Source organism: Myotis davidii, unplaced genomic scaffold, assembly GCF_000327345.1.
Source record: "Myotis davidii unplaced genomic scaffold, ASM32734v1 scaffold198, whole genome shotgun sequence".
Lineage (NCBI taxonomy): Eukaryota > Metazoa > Chordata > Mammalia > Chiroptera > Vespertilionidae > Myotis > Myotis davidii.
Window position 1 is genome coordinate 982575 of NW_006291485.1, and position 17663 is coordinate 1000237.

At 48.9% G+C, this 17663-nt stretch overlaps 2 protein-coding genes across 4 annotated transcripts in view; one reads left to right on the top strand and one right to left on the bottom strand.

Moving 5' to 3' along the window:
• Nucleotides 1-11144, bottom strand: part of POLRMT (polymerase (RNA) mitochondrial (DNA directed)) — a 28048-nt gene extending 16904 nt beyond the window's left edge. For all 3 annotated transcript variants that reach the window (XM_015564619.1, XM_006764775.1, XM_015564618.1), the window contains exons 1-3: nt 11018-11144; nt 10408-10506; nt 4693-5288 (exon numbers count right to left, since the gene is read on the bottom strand). In XM_015564619.1, coding sequence (XP_015420105.1) covers nt 4693-5288; nt 10408-10506; nt 11018-11105 — 783 coding nt within the window. In that variant the 5' untranslated portion in view covers nt 11106-11144. The remainder of the gene's footprint in view (nt 1-4692; nt 5289-10407; nt 10507-11017) is intronic.
• The window catches only part of FGF22 (fibroblast growth factor 22), a 10987-nt gene continuing 4427 nt past the window's right edge, over nt 11104-17663 (top strand). Inside the window, exon 1 of the mRNA XM_006764843.2 lies at nt 11104-11321. Coding sequence (XP_006764906.1) covers nt 11104-11321 — 218 coding nt within the window. The remainder of the gene's footprint in view (nt 11322-17663) is intronic.

Here is a 17663-nt window from a genome sequence, read left to right on the forward strand (position 1 = left end):
GAGCTAAGTTTTACTAGCAATTAGGCTTATTTGGGAAGCACTTTCAAATACATAATAATATTAAACTTTGGTCGAAACTGGTTTGGCTCAGTGGATAGAGCGTCAGCCTGCAGACTGAAAGGTCCCAGGTTCGATTCCGGTCAAGGGCACGTTCCTGGGTTGCGGGCACATCCCCAGTGGGGGATGTGCAGGAGGCGGCTGATCGATGTTTCTTTCTCATCGATGTTTCTATCTCTCTCTTCCTCTCTGTAAAAAATCAATAAAATATATTTTTAAAAAAAACTTTGTGTTGTATTTGTGTAAGTGTAATTTAGAAGTGTTCCAGAAAGTATATGAAATTCCGGAAATCTGAGATGTCCTGGTGTAGGATGTCTATTATCAAAATTGAGGCACACACTAATAGGACTAAACTTGAGTATGAGCATGTGGCGCAGTGGATAAAGTCTATTATGCTTCAATAAAAATGGCCCCTCCCCTGGCCAGCTTGCTCAGTGGTTAGAGCATAGTTCTGTTCACCGAAGGGTCGTGTGTTGGATTCCCAGTCAGGGCACATACCCAGGGTGCAGGTTCGATCTTTGGTCAGGGTACATATGGGAGGCAGCTGATCAATGTTTACCTCTCATATCAATGTTTCTCTCTCTCTCTCTCTCTCTCGCCCTCTCCCTTCCTCTCTCTCTAGAATCGATGAAAAAAGCATGTCCTTTGTTGAGAATTTTTTTTAAAAGGCCCCTCATTGCCAGACTTTTGCCATCCTGACATCCTTGTGACATGGCAGCAGTCTGCTCCTGAATGAGAGAAACTAAGAGGGGTCAACAATGGCTGTAAATTGAACAAACACCCAGGCTCCCTGGAAGCCCCATTTCTGAGTTTGCTTTCCTTCATGCACCGCAGTGCATTTATGCCGGCCTTCATTCAACCGCCACTCATTGTCCTCAGTCAAGGCGGATGCCCTCACAGTGACAAAGAGACTATTGGAAAATGTTTCCCACTTGGAGTATTCCTTCAAGTGCTCCTTCAAGACTATTTACCGCCCTGACCGGTTTGGCTCAGTGGATAGAGCGTCGGCCTGTGAACTGAAGGGTTCCAGGTTAGATTCCAGTCAAAGGCATGTACCTTGGTTGCGGGCACATTCCCAGTAGGGGGTGTGCAGGAGGCAGCTGATTGATGTTTCTCTCTCATTGATGTTTCTACCTCTCTACCCCTCTCCCTTCCTCTCTGTAAAAAATCAATAAAATATATATTTTAAAAAAAGACTGTTTACCTAGCCCTACCTAAGAATGGTGGCTCAGCACAGTCATTGTTTTGCTTCCTGACCCCTGTGAAATGGACTCATTATGTCGATGACATGACGTTAACCTGTGAAAATTTGCCTCTACTGCAGAGAACCTTGCAGGCTTTACTGGATCACCGACAACAGAAAGGATAAGCAGTGAATCTGCAGAGAATTCAAGGTCCAGACACCACAGTAAAGTTTCTGGAAGTTCTGTGTTGTACCCAAGGCCATAACTGAGAAAGTAAAGGCCTACCCACCCCAAAAAATGTAAAAGAGGTACAGGTTCTTGTAGGAATTTGGGGTACTAGTGAACATTTATATCCCATTTAGTACAAAGCCTTCTCCTAGTTAAGAAGGGGCATATATGGGGCTGGGGAGCTGAACAACAGTCTACCTTTGAGAAAGCAAAAACACTGGTCAAACAGACTGAAGTTCCTAGACTCTCCTGAACAGGACTGACATTTGAGTTAGATGTCTCAGTAACCCCAGAAGGTCTGGGTGGGGCTTGATAGCAAAAACAGCAAAGGGCGCCCTGGCCGGTGTGGCTCAGTTGGTTGGGTGCTGTCCTCTGCACTGAAAGGTTGCTGGTTGATTCCCAGTCGGGGCATAAGCCCAAGTTGCAGGTTGATCCCTAGTAGAGGATGTGTAGGAGGCAGCCGATCGCTGTTTTTTCTCGCATTGATGTTTCTTTCTCTCTCTGTCCTTCTCCCTTCCTCTCTCTTTAAAAAAAAAAAAAAAAAGCCCTACCTGATTTGGCTCAGTGAATAGAGTGTCAGCCTGCAGACAGAAAGGTCTCGGGTTTGATTCCGGTCAAGTACATATGCCCGGGTTTTGGGCTTGATCCCTAGTAGGCGTGCAGGAGGCAGCCAATCAATGATTCTCTCTCATCATGGATATTCCTATTTCTCTCTCCCTCTTCCTTCCTCTCTGAAATCAATAAAAATATATTTTAAAAAAAAACTAAAAAGTTTTTGCACATCAAAGGAAACCATCAACAAAACAAAGAAAAACCCACTGAATGGGAAAATGTATTAGTCAATGATACATCCAATAAAGAGTTAATATCCAAAATATATATGGAACTCATACAACTTAACACCCCAAACCAAACAATCCAATTAAAAATTTGGCAGAGGATCTGAATAGACATTTCTCCAAAGAGAACACACAGATGGCCAATAGACATGAAAAGATGCTCAATGTCACTAATCATCAGCAAAATGCAAATTAGGCAAAATGAGATCTCACCTCACACTTGATAGAATGGCTATCATCAATACACCAACAAATACCAAGGGTTGGCAAGGAGGTGGAGAGAAAAAGAATGCTCATGCACTGTTGGTGAGATTGCAAACTGGTGTAGCCACTATGGAAAACAGTATAAAGGTTCCTCAGAAAATGAAGACAGAACTGCCTCATGAACCAGCGATTCCACTTCTGGGTATTTATCTGAAGAAATCCAAAGACTGCCAGTATACATGAGAAGACATATGCACCCCCATATTCATAGCGACATTATTTATAATAGCCAAGATATGGAAGCAACCTAAGTGTTCATCGATAGACAACTGGATAAAGATATGGTACATATATACCATGGAGTATTACTTGGTCATTAAAAAAAAAAAGAAATTTTATCATTTGTAACAACATGGATGGTCCTAGAGGGTATCATGCTAAGTGAAATTGGACAGAGAAAAACAAATACTGCATGACCTTACTTATATGTGGAATCTAAAGAACAAAACAATTCGATAAACAAAACAGAAAGAAACCCATAAATGGAGAACAAGCTGATGGCTGCCAAAGGGGAGGATGGGAGTACAAAATAAAAAAATAAAAAAGAATATTTCCAATTGGATTGCACTGGTCTAGAGGAAGCATATCTATCCCATCTTCCAAAAACACTTTTAGTAGTATCATCACCCACGTGAAAGCACATTTTAAAATATCACTTAAAGAATTATTTAAAAAAATAAAATAAAAAGATAAAGAATTCACACATACACACACGCACGTGCACACAAACACACACATTTCACATACCCTCCCACCCCTCTCCTACACACATGGGGGAAGTCCTAGGTTCAGTGCCTCGCTCCTCCCAAGACACTAGCAGAACCTTACAGATGAGAAAGCTAAGGATCATAGAGAAGTGAGTGGCATGGCCGAAACCAATTTCGCTCAGTGGATGGAGCATTGGCCTGCAGACTGAAGGGTCCCAGGTTCGATTCCGGTCAAGGCCATGTGCCTGGGTTGCGGGCACATCCCCAGTAGGAGATGTGCAGGAGGCAGCTGATCGATGTTTCTCTCTCATCGATGTTTCTAACTCTCTATCTCTCTCCCTTCCTCTCTGTAAAAAATCAATAAAATATATTAAAAAAAAGAAGAAGAAGAAGTGAGTGGCATGACCGCCAAGTTCCATCCTACACATGCAGGCCACCCAGAAACATTACTTAGGAAACCAAGGAAGCCATGCAGCCCTGCAGTGTCACGGGCCCAGGCTAATCAAACATATCCTGCTGTAACAATGCTCTCTGCTAGGAATTCTGGAAGCTTCATGGACTCAGATTGGAGGATGAACCCTTCATCTCAACTAACTCAAGGAACTGAGTACATCTCTCACAGTGATGCAAGCAAAACACCAGCTGACTGTCACCTGGGGGGATGTCGGCATCTCCACGTCATAGCACAGCGAGGCAGATGGTAGTCACCAGGCTGCTCCTGGGCCTCGCTGTTAGTCCGTCAGTCAAGCACATGGACGTGTCCACCATAGACGTCCTCACATGTCGGTGCATGTATCTACACAAACTGGCTCCTTTGTCCCCTCAGCAGTAACAGATTTTCCTACAGTTCCTCGAATTGAAGCTGCATGTGAAGAACATTCTCCTGAACAGCCAGAGTCAAAGAAGGAATCGCAGGGGGACTGGAAATACTCAGAGATGAAGAAAAGGGAGAAACACGGGAGCCGGCTAAGGCAGCACCCAGAGGGAAGTCCATAGCTATGAACGCCTGTATTCAAAAAGGAGTCTTAAGACAATCACCTAACCTTCCACCCCAGGAAACAAAGAAAAGGAGCAAACTAAGCCCAAAGCAGGGAAGTCATTATCCTGGTGAGGGTCTGCAGGCTGCTCTAAACCCCTTGCCCTAGTCCAGTGGACCAGAAGGAAACGCACAAAAACATGAGCAGGATTTCGTCCTTTTTTGGTTATTTTCAAAAGTTCTTTGGAGGGCCACATGAGATTTATCTCCATCAAGCCTACAAGAATTAGAGTAGTAACAAAGCACTTGAAGTTTGGGTCTAAAAGACAAAAGCGTAAGAATCTAAGTGCAGCCACAGGCAAATTTCGCCCCCCAGCCTCACCTCCACCTGTGACAGGTGGTGACCCGTTTCCCCTGGCCCACCTAGCCCTGCTCACCTTGCGAGCCCAGCCAAGCAGAAGGGTGTTGTACATGGGCAGGGTGAGTGCCCGCTGCTGCCGGGACTTGCTGTGATGCACGACCAGCACGTGGTGGGCGAGAGGCAGCTGGTCCGCAAGCACGCAGCACTCCAAGAAGGCCAGAAGCCTCTGCTGCTGGGCCTCGTACCGCATCTTGGAGACCCTATTCCCTTGATCATGCTGTTCCTCGCGGCTCAGCCTCTTAGGGGCCTCCTGTAGCAGCTGGGCCAGCTGCTCCTCCCAGGGACTCCTGGGGGTGCTGCGCTCCCAACGCTGCAGCCAGCCTGCCAGCTGCTTATTCAGCAGTTGGGGCTCCACACGCAGCTGATGCTTGCGGGCCTGCTTCTGCAGGTTTTCCTCCAGCTTTTGCTTGCGCTTCTGCATCACGAGCTTCTCCTTGTGTAACTTCTGTGCCCAGCGGCTGGTGAGCCCCAGGGCAGCACCCTCGTTTCCCGCCTCCACCTTCCTGGGTGACTGGGAGCCATCGGCCTCTGGGATTCGAGCCACATCCAACAGCTTCACCCTCATCTCTGAAACATTGTCCGCCTGCAGCTGCCGCACTCTGGCCTCCAGCACTGTGGGAAGGCAAAGGGCAAGGATGTCAGGGGAACCTGGTTCAAATCCCACCAAATACCCTGCCAGCCAGGAGGTAGGAGGCAGCTGGTCTCACCTGCTCTTGAGGCCTCCCTTCTATGTATTTGCTGGTAACTCCCACATGTCCCTGGACTTCTAAGTATATGCACCCCACTCACCTACTTAGCACCTCTCCACCCAATCCCCCTAGCACTAAACTTCCCATACACGCTCCTGATGTCCCCTCCGCATCTGTCACCACAGCTCTGTCCTCCAGGTGCTCAGCCCAAAACCCCAGGGCTCTGTTCTCGAAAGCTACCCAGGTGCCCCCATGGCCTCCCACTGCCCCTACCACTCACTCTGCTCCAGCCATAATGGCCTCGGGCCTTTGCACTTGCTGCTCTTGCTGACTGGAAGGCTCTCACCAAGGATTCCCAGCCCAGCCCTGCTCTGCAGGACCAGCAGCTCTGTTCTCTGCAGTTCTCTTGTCACAGTTCCCAAGACACTGAACTAGCAAATACAGAGCCACGGCTCCTGGGGAGAAACAAGGTTCCTGAGAGCTTCCAATCACATTTCTGCCAGCTGATCAGCACATCCTGTTTTATGTATGTTTCTGTTTGAACCCTTATCTCACATATATTGCTAATTCAGTAACATCAAGCTCACAGTCAACAGCACTATAACTCACCCCTGAGCAAAATGAGTGAACATTTTCTCCTAAAGGCACAGCACTGCCTTCCTGCTCAGGATCAATGGACAGAACCCCAGCTTTATACCTGATGCCCCTTAAACAGCAACATCACCAACAAACAGCACAAAAATGTAAAAGCATGGCACCAAGTACACCTGAAAAGGCCACTGGTTTACAGGATGCACTGAAATAAAGCAGAACGCCCTCGGTTACACCTCAGCGGGTACACGCACATCAGGAAACTGCAACGTTCATTGCTCTGCACATGTCCATACACGATCGTGAAAACTCAAGAATTGATTTGGGTTTGCAAATCAATTTTAACTGCTTTGTAAATATGCAATCAGTGGATCAACTACATTTATCTCCTGCCTGTACCTCTTATTACAACATCAAGCCCCAGAGTAGGGGGCTAGCACACAGAAGGGGCTCTAGAAGGATTCATGGAAATGAAAAGACAAGCATAAACTTGGCCCTCAGAGTGGCTGAAATTCAGGAGAATCAAACACACAGGAGAGACTTGCAGGGTGGAACATGTCGAGGAAGAAATGAGGCAGATGTGAGAGGGAACGGGGACATCTAAGCTGAGCTGGAAGACTCGATCCCTGGCTCCTGCGGGAGGCAAACAATTAATGTGTCTCTCTCACATAGATGTTTCTCTCTTCTCCCCCTTCCTCCCATCCACTCTCTCTAAAAATCCATGGATGTTGCCCTAGCTGGTTCAGCTCAGTAGATAGAACGTTGGCCTGCAGACTGAAGGGTCCTCGTTTTGATTCCAGTCATGGGCACATGCCCAGCTTGCGGCTCGATCCCCAGTAGGGGGCGTGTAGGAGGCAGTTGATGAATGATTCTCTGTCATCATTGATGTTTCTATCTCTCTCTCCCTCTCCCTTCCTCTCTGAAGTCAATAAAAATATTTTAAAAAATAAAAAATCAATGAATGCTGTACACCTGAAACTAATATAAAATAATAATGAACATAAACTGTAACTGAAAAAAATTAAAAATACTTAAAGTAAAAAAAATCAATGGAAAAAATATCCTTGGGTGAGGAAAACACAAACAAGAAAAAAGAAGTACCTGCAATAAACCTACGCAAAGCAGGTCTCTAACCCAGAGCCCTGATGGTCTGTCCTTGCCTTGCTTTCTGCATAGGATTCTATCTTCAGCTGTGGTATAATATTTTGTTTTGTTTCTGTTTTTTATTTTTATTTATTTTTATTTGCATGTCATCCTTGTGCAGGAGCCATGCTAATCTTCTCTGTATCATTACTATTTTAGTATATGTGCTGCTGAAGTGAGCACTGTCCCTGCAGTATTTTAGAGACAGGCGAGTACACAGATGGGTGAGGAAAACAAAAACAAGAAAAAAGAAGTACCTGCAATAAACCGACGCAAAGCAGGTCTCTAACCAAGAGCCCTGATGGTCTGTCCTTGCCTTGCTTTCTGCATAGGATTCTATCTTCAGCTGTGGTATAATATTTTGTTTTGTTTCTGTTTTTATTTTTTTTTTTATTTTTATTTGCATGGCATCCTTGTGCGGGAGCCATGCGAATCTTCTCTGTATCATTACTATTTTCAGTATATGTGCTGCTGAAGTGAGCACTGTTTTTTTAAAAATTAAATCTCTGGTTGTGTCCCTGTGGTGAATATATTAAATACATCTTTGTTTTGTTTGTTTTTACAAAAAATAATTAGGTGGGTAAGAAACAAAAGGTGTGTAAAAGCTGCAGGTGTGTACAATTGTAAGTGCATAAGTTGCAGAAGGTGGGTGGATGTTGCAGGTTTGTGTAAGTTGCAGAAGTTATATTCAAAAGGTGTATAAGTTGCGTAGGGAGTGTGGATGTTGCAGAGGTGTGTGGAGGAGGGATCTTAATAATTTCAGCCCCTCCAAGGCAGAGAGACAGCCTCTGAGTCACCCAGCAGCATCTGTTGGGTCAGCAGCATGAAGGGCTTGCTGTGATGCATCGCAGGTGTCTCTCGGCCCATTGTGCTCCCACAGGTTGAGCTCCCACCATGTCCCCTAGCTGGTCTGGGGATCTAGACAACACTCCAGCGGACCAAACAGTAGCCTGAGACCCGAGCAATGACATCAGGAAGCACATGCTTTACTTCTACTACGGCCAAGTGGTGCAGGGCTTTGACTGCGGCTCCAAACAGCTGGGCATCCCCACAGCTAACTTTCCTCAAAAAATCCCATATAATAAAAGCCTAATATGCAAATCGACCAAATGGTGGAAAGACAGTGGAACAACTAGTCACTATGATGCACACTGACCACCAGGGGGCAGACGCTTAACACAGGAGCTGCCCCCAGCCTGCAGGCCCCAGGTCAGCCAAGGCAGGTGTCACTGAGGGGATCCCCCCACCAATCACACCCACCGGTCGCCCCACAGATTGGCCCTGATTGCCAGCCAGGCCTAGGAACCCTAACCGTGCATGAAGTTCGTGCACCAGGCCTCTAGTAGTAGATAATCTTCCAGTTAATGTATCCACCGGCATTTTTTATAAATGGGCCAGTGTTGTAAGTGGAGATGTCATACTTTTCCTTGGGCAGGTATTACAATGAATAAATATACACTATTAGAAACGTATCCAAAACCATAGAGGAAACTGCTGGAGCTACTGCTAAAACAACAGCCAATCAGGAAAAAAAATCTTTAAGTTCCCTTGTGTGAATTATATTACACAACAGAAATGCTGTTGACCATATCCTAGCTGAGCAAGGTGGGGTTTCCTCTGTTAGTTGTACTTGGATAAAACACCTCTGGTAAAATAAAATAAAAACTAGGTAAAATTCAGGCACAAGTCAAATGATTAAATACAGTGCCCACTGACACCTCATGGTTCTCAAACATCTTTAGCTGACTTCTTTCAAGTATCTCCCCGGCTCAGGTCTGTTCTTCATATTGGACTTAGCATTTTGTTTGTACAGAAACTTTTGCTGTTATAGATCATTGTTTTGCACAGCTTCATGTTATAAAGGTACTATTTTGATAATGGTTGTTCAAAGTTTTGAAACTACCTCTAAGGCTTGAGACTTCATATGAGAAACCTCAAAAAACTACAGATGTTTATCCTTAAAGAAATATGATGATGGGGGGCGGGGCGGAATATGATGGCAAAGCCTTCCTCTATTCTGGCACTCATTGCTCAAATGTATCTTAAGGCTCCTAAAAAACTACTTTCCCTCCTACATGGGACATGACATACCAGGAATGAGCCTTCCTGGTGATGAGGAACCAGCAATGAATGGCATGACATATCCAAAATGAGCCACCTGACAATGAAGGACCAATGATGCTTTTAATAACTGATCAGTGCTGCTTTTCGATGGTTGATTAGCAATGTTTTCAAGGAAAGATCTTGAACAAAAGGGGGGAAATGTAAAAAAAAAAATGGAGCCACTTTAAAATGGAGCTGGAGCAGCCATCCCAAAGGAACCGCCTTGCCTCAAACCTTGGAATGTTAAAACAGAACAAGGCTGCTTGGCCAGTATGACTCAGTGGTTGACCATCAACCCATGAACTAGGGGGGTCACAGTTTAATTCTCAGTCAGGGCACATGCCCGGGTTGCGGGATCAATCCCCAGTTGGGGGCCTGAAGGAGGCAGCTGATCAACGATTCTCTCTCATGAATGATGTCTCTGTCCCTCTCTTCCTTTCCCTTCCTTTCTCTGAAATCAATGAAAATATACTTAAAAAAGTAAACAGGGCAAGAAAACCTTTGGACTGGGCCTAAGCAACCTTGTGTTTCAAAAAACTATTTGTAAAGGTAGTAAGAAAGAAGATAATTATGACTACTGGACTGATGGCTATCGGACTAAAAATTTAAAATGTTGTGTAGGATTAGCGCCACTCCGTTATGTTACCTGCACCAATGACAATGCCTTCCTTCTATGGATGTAACTGTTCCCCTTCGCTTTCTCATGAAAACCCTTTGCCTTTGTCCCCTAACTGAAACAGTTTGGGTTTCTGCCTGAATTAATGACTCCCAAATAGCTATTCTTATTGGTCTCAAATAAACACTTGTTGCCTCTCACTTTGAAAGCCTTTCTAAGTTAACAATCCCACCAGGTGTCCACTCAGAAAGCCCAGCTGGGGCAACATGGATCAGTTCAGGGTTCTAATCCTGGCTCTGCCCGTACAGCTTCGTGTGGCTTTGGGCCAGTCTCTCCAGCCACAATTCCAGGTGCTGGCTGTCTGGAAAGTGGGAGCATCTGGTGGGTATGGGAAAGGAGGACATTACAAGTGGTCACTGCTTCATCATCATGGGGGGCCCTCAGGACCACCAGAGAGGTGGGACCGCATTAGTTACACCGTTTTACAGACTGACATCCCTACTTGTGGGGTCACTGTGAGAAACCAGGGAGGTGGCCCCTAGCAGAGGGGACAGTGAAGGGGCTGCAGGCCTCCAGCCTTAGGGCTCACCCTCCAGCAGCTCCGCGTGGCCCCAGTCCCTCCGGCGGTCCTGTTCACAAGGGCTGGCAGACGAGCTCCTTCTGCAGCCCCATAGGCCACCCAGGGACCCTGCGGGAGAGAGGGGTAAGTTAAAGGGGGTCTGGAGCCGGGAGGGGCGGGGGAGCTCACATGGACAGATACTGCAGGATCCGGGGGCAGAGAAGCCCTAAATTTTCCGTGGAAGCTGTCAGTGATCAGAGGTCTCACAATGGAAAAAAAACAAAAGCTCAAAGTTAAAGGGGACCCCACGCGCTAATATAACTGCGGTGAGGGATCAAGGATAGAGTTCCTGGAACCAAAGGTACAGCGAATTCAAATGTCAAGAGCAAACTGGGGTTAAGAAGGCACCAAAAGAAACCAAGAGTCAAAGGTCAAAGTGTCCTGCAGACCCCTGTCAGAAGAGCGTGCCAAGGGCAGGTGAAAGTGGGGTCACGTTAACGGGTTCCCCGGAACCTCAGAAGGCAAAGGTCGTGGCTTTGTAGCTAGATCCCAGGGCAGAAAAGCCAAAGGTCACGGCCGGGTGCTAAGGGTTCGGAGTGGCAGCGGCCGCGACGTCGCCCCTAGGACTGCCCTGTGTTACCTTCTTCGGCCAGGAGGCCGGGGCGGCCCGCCGGCCACAAGGCCCCTCCGAGCCCCGCCGCGCCGCGGCCCCAGCGCAGCGCCGACATGCCGGACACACGAGGACCCAGCTACCCGCCCGCTCTGCGCCTGCGCTGCTCGTGCCTGCTGGGAGTTGTAGTTCCGAGGCGTACGGCGGCTGCGAAGGGACTCCAGGGCCGCAAAAGCGCCCTGGGAACCACAACTCCCAGGAGCAGCGAGGCCCCGGAGGCGCAAGGACGGGCGCAGATACAGCTTTCTGATTGGCTCTTCCTCTGTCAAGAGAGGTGGGCAGACCCGTTGTTTGGGCGACACTGGGCCGTCTTTGGGAGGGTCCAGAACCTGGATTTCTTTTTGTAAATCAACATCGCGCAATAATTAAGACAGCGTTCTACAATTTAGAGATTTCTTTTTTTAAAAGTATGTTTTTATTGATTTGAGAGAGGGGAAGTGAGAGGGAGAGAGAAACAGTGATGAGAGAAAAGTCACTGAAGGTTGCCTCCTGCACGTCCCCTACTGGAGATCCAGCCCCCAACCCGGGCATTTGCCCTGACGGAGAATAGACTGGCGAGCTCCTGGTTCATGGGTTGACGCTCAACCACTGAGCTACACCAGCCGGGCACAATTTAGATTTCTGTTCGCAGTCTTCATTAATCCAATAACATCTTTGGGGCAAGAACTATTATTATACCCAGTTTAGTGTGAAGGAAGCTGGGGTTCACAGAGGTAAATCAAGTTGCCCAAAGGTACAGTGTGAACATTAATTAGGGAGACTGGAATGAAAGCCCAGATCTGTCTGACCCCCAGGCAGATGTGTTTGGGACACTTCCCTGGACATTATCCTCATCCATTCGTCTGGCCTCGATTTACCCACTAGTCCCCAAACGCCCAAGGACAGGAGCATAGTGGGCAGAAAGCGTGGACTAACATACTAAATTGACATGACAAATGCAAGGAAATAATCCCTGGAGCCTGGAACTTCCCAGCCCTGGCCTCCAGGGCCAGAGCTTTAGACTGAGACCTGAAAGTATCTCCACTGTTGACCAACTAAAGGTCACTGCTACCAATTCAATATCAGGAGTCCCCAACTTGGGGGATGACATAGGAGAGACTTTATTCAGTAAAAACAGCTCCCCTGAGGGGATGGCTCAGATAAACCAGATCAAGCATTATAGCTCGCCGAAACCGGGTTGGCTCAGTGGATAGAGCGTTGGCCTGCGGACTGAAAGGTCCCAGGTTCGATTCCGGTCAAGGGCATGTACCTGGGTTGCGGGCACATCCCCAGTGGGAGATGTGCAGGAGGCAGCTGATCGATGTTTCTAACTCTCTATCCCTCTCCCTTTCTCTCTGTAAAAAATCAATAAAATATATTTAAAAAAAAAAAAAGCATTACAGCTCAGTTAACAAACATGGGGCGGGGGGTCGGGGGGGTATAGCCAGGTACTCTGCTGAAGCAGAGGTGAGGTGAGGCTGGCTTATATAGAGACAAATGTCCCCCACCCCCAGCCCGGTCTCCCTGATTGGTCCACTCCTATACAAATGAGGACTCCAAATTTGCTCAGTTTTGATTGGTCTATATAGCACTGTCCTAATTGGTAGGCTGCATAGTTGGTCAATAAATATGCAAATATTAGGGGCCCAGTGCACGAATTAGTGTACCTTGAAAGGAACTGTGAGCCTTGAGGCTGCAGTGGGCACAGGGGCGGGTCTTGGCCCATCCTCCACACCCAGCCCCTCCTGCAGTGGCCCCCAGGTCCCTCTCTGCCAGCAGCCCCGCTCCCACCGCCACTGCTCCCACACATGACAGCACCACCCGGCTTGCACCTGCTGACAGTGCAGGGCGATTGGGGCCAGCACCAGCAGCAGGTGGGAGCGGGGCCTGTGCCGTCAGCAGGTGCGAGTGGTGGCTGCTGTGCCAATCACCCCTCAGGAGTAGGGGCAGGTGGAGATTCAATCAGGGGCAACCGGGACTGGCAGTAACCACTCGCACCCACTGATGGCGCAGAGCAATCGGGCCGGCGCTGGGTGCCAGCAGCGGGTGCAAGCAGCAGCTCTGGTGCCAGCAGCGGATGCGAGCGGGCCAGCACTGCCCATAGGTGCGGGCACTGGGCGGGACCGCGGCATGCAGGAGCAAAGAATTTTCAATAACCACCAGAGGCTCGCCCCGATGACAGCAACCGGCACCCTGCCTTGGTCTGGCGACCCTGCTCACCTGCTCTACCATCCCACCTCGGCCAACGCCTGCCATGTCCTGGTGGTTGGTGCACATCATAGCGACCAGTTGATCGGTTGTTCGGTTGTTCCGCCATTCCGTCTATTATGGTTATATGTATATAGATTGGATGGGGCAGGTCTTCAGACCATTGGTCAAATTTCAATTCTAGGAGCTCTCTTGTAAGGGTCAGCTCAGGCAGTGGCAGGAGAATAATACAGGAGGCTGGGAGCCTCGTCTGTGGCTTTTCCCTGATGTGCAGCTTGAGTGACAGACCTCTGTAGACAATGGCTGCTAGACTCTGGTTATGAATTTGAGCCCAATTAGCCACAAAGAGTCCTTCTTGGAGGGTCTATTCCTTTGGGGAATTAACACCATCTATGGTTCAGTTGGGAAAACTGAGGCCAGGGGAGGGGAGCCCCTGGTCTGGGATCGGCTGGCAATGTGGAGGGTGAGAATATCTGGGGTAATGATGCTCCAGGCAGAGGTCATAGCAAGTGTAAAGGCCCTGAGGCTGGAACAAGCATGGATAGTTAGGGGCACTCAGTCAGAGTGGGGGTGGAGAAAGGAAGCAGAAAGGACATGGAGTGATGTTCAGGAGCCTGACCACAGTGGGCCCAGGGGCCTCAGCTCAAGCTGCCACCAGTCCCCTTATGCCCCTACTTCCATTTCCCCACTAGCTCAGAGTGGAGGTTGAACCTGTGCTCTGGAAGGGCCAGACTCCTGGGCCTGGAGGCCTCCTGACAGCACATTCCAGATGCAACTGCCCACGTGGGCAAGTGCGCTGTGAGGCATAGTGATGTCACTGCTGGAAATGTCTTCACAGATGGCAGCACCCTCCCAAAACTAGCTCAGTGCACTCCAAGATGCCCCAACGGGCACTGACTTCAGACAGGACTCAAACTGGGGTTGCCTTTCTGGCTCAGGGGGTGGTGTTGGCTGAATCAGCTGGGTCTGGTGCCCTAAGACCTAAAGACACCCCCTTGTACCCCAAAAGTCTGGCAGAGCTGGAAGCCAAGACTTCTGAATTCTTTCATCTTTCCTCATGCCTCAGTTTTTCTTCTATTCTGTGGGACATCAGATGCCCTAAACCAGTATTTCCCCAAGACCTGGATTCCTGGGTCTTAGCGTCAAGAAAGCTATTCTTCTTTCAGTCGCACTAAAACGTGGGAAGTCTCACTTGGTGCCCACCTAGTATATTTAACTCCTATCTCAGCTCCCTGGCTGTGATCCTTTCTGATCTGAAAATGTATCACCTGTTCTTCTTTTTGTATTTCTATTTAAAGTCAATGTGTCGCTCTAGCCGGTTTGGCTCAGTGGAGAGTGTCGGCCTGTGGACTGAAAGGTCCCGGTTCAATTCCGGTCAGGGGCACATGCCCGGGTTGCGGGCTCAATCCCCAGGAGGCAGCCGATCGGTGATTCTCTCTCATCATTGATGTTTCTCTCTCTCTTCCTCTCCCTTCCTTTCTGAAATCAATAAAAATATTTTTTAAAAAATAATAAAGTCAATGTGTCAATATATGGCACTAGCTTTCCACTCCTGATGCTGATAACAAGTTAGTTTCCTGGTAAACTTAAGCAAGCAAAACATTAATAAGACACAAGGTAGGTGGAAACAAATGTAATTACATGGGGAATATGGTAAAATATTAAAAAAATATTTTTAAAAAATCAAAAAGAAGAATGTGAACATACTTTTGGGAGCTATTATTCAGCCAATCCCAGAGACTAGAGAAATGAATGTACTTCGTGGTTTGGGAACAGAAAAAAAGCTATTCAAGGACACTATGGGAACAGTAGGGGGCATTTGAGCATGGATGGTGAATTAGATTGCAGCATGGTTATGACAAAGGACTGAGCCTTTAGACATTACATGTGTGCATTTTTTTGAGCTGCCCAAATCCCCTCATGCCCTACCCTGTCACTGCCCCTGCGGGTGGCACACCCCTATCCTTATGCCTCACACCATATATTGACTTTCCTGTTTTAGACTGTCACAGAAATGGACCTCTTTTGTGCCCGGCTGCTTCTACTTAATATGATGCCTGAGAGTTCTCCATGTTGTGTGTTTCAGGAGGTTATTCCTTTCACGGCGGCACTGTACTCTCTTGTGTGCATTTGCTACAGTGTATTAACCCATTCTACTGCTGCTGGGGAGCAAAAAAGAAGATATATAATTGGGGACTCCAGGAACAGAGCACATATTGTGCTTTACCCACTAAGATGGCTATAATCAAAATGACAGACAATCGCAAGTGCTGGTGAGAATATGGAGTCACTGAAACCCTCATGCACTGATGTCCACAGCAGCAATGATATATAGCAGCCAAAAGGTCGACACAGCAAGTGCCCATCAATGGGTAAATAGCTAAACACAATGTGGCCCATCCACACACTGAAATATTATTACTCCGCTGTGAACAGGAATGAAGCACTGACCCATGCTACAACGTGGATGGGCCTTAGACACGCAAGACTCCGTGAGAGAAGCCAGACACAAGAGGCCACGCAGAGTGATTCCACTCACGTGAAATATCCAGAATAGGCAAGTCCATAGGCAGAAAGTGGGTTAGTGGGTGCCGGGGACTGGGGAGAGCGGTGGGGAGTAGGTGCTAAAGGGGAAGCAGTTTCATTTTGGGGTGACAGAATGTTCTGGAACTAGAGGGAGGTGGTTGAAAACTCTGCCTGTACTGCAAACACTGTGTGGTATGTGAATTATATTCTAATGAAACTGTCATTAAACTCCAACGACACTTGGGGCAGGGCCAGCTTCCCAGGGGTGGTCCCATCCATCACACAAGGCCCCCCTAATTATCTTCCTGGGGAGGGGGTTGGAAACACTCGAGGAAGCGAAGACCAAGTTTCTGGCTGGCTGGCAAGTGGGGAATGTTATTCCGAACCTGTGTGCTGTGCCTCTGCCCAACAAGGTGTAGAGTATCTCATTCCATCCTTCTAGCCTTTCCTTTTCTGGCACATTTTACAGAGAAGGAACGGAGGCTTGGGGACTTGCTGAATGCATGCAGGAGCCTCGGGTGCTGGCCCCAGGGCCCCCAGTGTGGCGAGACAGGCTGAATGGACCAGGCCATAGGGACAGCCTCCCCCATCTGGAGTCCTGGGGCCTGGGCAGCCCCTGTGTGGCCCTCCTGGGGCCAGGAAGAGGGATCATGGAATCCCCCAGAGCCTCCAGGAAGACGACTCAGCTTCCAGCTGGATGTTACTCCTCCAGCGTTCCAGTAGGGTGGGCTTGTCACCTTTTCTTCACCCCTGTGCTATTTAAAGGTGCCACCTGGGGCTATGGCTATAGGACTGGGCTGGTGGGAGCAGAGGGTCAAGGATTGGAACCCTGGGATGCGTCCTCTGAGGGGCTGTGGGGAAGGCGCTGCCCCTCCCGGGCCTCAGTTTCCCCACCTATCAATGGCGCCTCTTGGCTTGAGTCTGTGAGGTTCATTGTATTCACCACGCAGGACCAAGGGCCCAGGATGGCTCCCAGTGGGGCTTGGACGTCTTGTAAATGATGAACAGATGTGGGTGTCAACGGGGCCACCCCACTCCTAATGCTCAGGACATGCAGCTCCAGACGCTGGGGAGGCGGTGCTGGCCTGGGTCACCATCCACTGGCCACAGACATGTCCATGAGTCCCCACCCCCCACCCACAACACCCCATCCACCCACCTGCTCAAATGCCTGTGTGCACCCCACCCCCATGCCCACCCCTCAGCAAAGCCTCCTGCCCAGAGGCCTGGCTCTGAGGAAGCCCCAGTTTGGAGGGCAGACAAGTTCCATCTGGACATGCTCAGTCCGGGGGCCTGGCTCCCACAGACAACACTCGGGCCAGACCTTCCCACCCAACCTCTGACCCCCAATCAACCCCACTTGTCTCTCTGTCCGACTTGCCCTCTGTCTCTCCCATATCTGTCTCTGTCTCTCTTAACCACCTCCGCTGTGTCTCATACTCTCCATCTCTCCAGCTGAGTCTGTTTCCCGTTGTAGCTATGCGTCCTAGTCTCTTTGCCTCTCAGTCTTTGTATTTCGCTCGTTTCATGACTCTCGGGTCTCTCTCCGCCTCATTCTCACCGTCTGTCTCAAGTCCTTGTCTCTGTACTTCAGTCTCTTATCTCAATGTGTCTCTCTCTCTCGATCTCTCTGTCTCTGTCTATCTCTCTGTCTCTATCTCTCTCTCTGTCTCTGTGCCCTGCCTGTCTCGCACTCACACCCCGCAGCCCTTGCAGGCCAGCCCGGTGATTCACAGACACGCACCACCCTCCCCACAGCGCAAGACAAACACACGCCGAGGCCCCAGCAGGTTTTCCTAAATGGACCGCCCCCGCCCCTCACCCACTGCGTCCTGGCGCCGCTCCAGGGGCCCCGCCCGGTGCCCGGCCCGGAGGCTCCCCATTGGCCCAGCCCGGGCGGCCC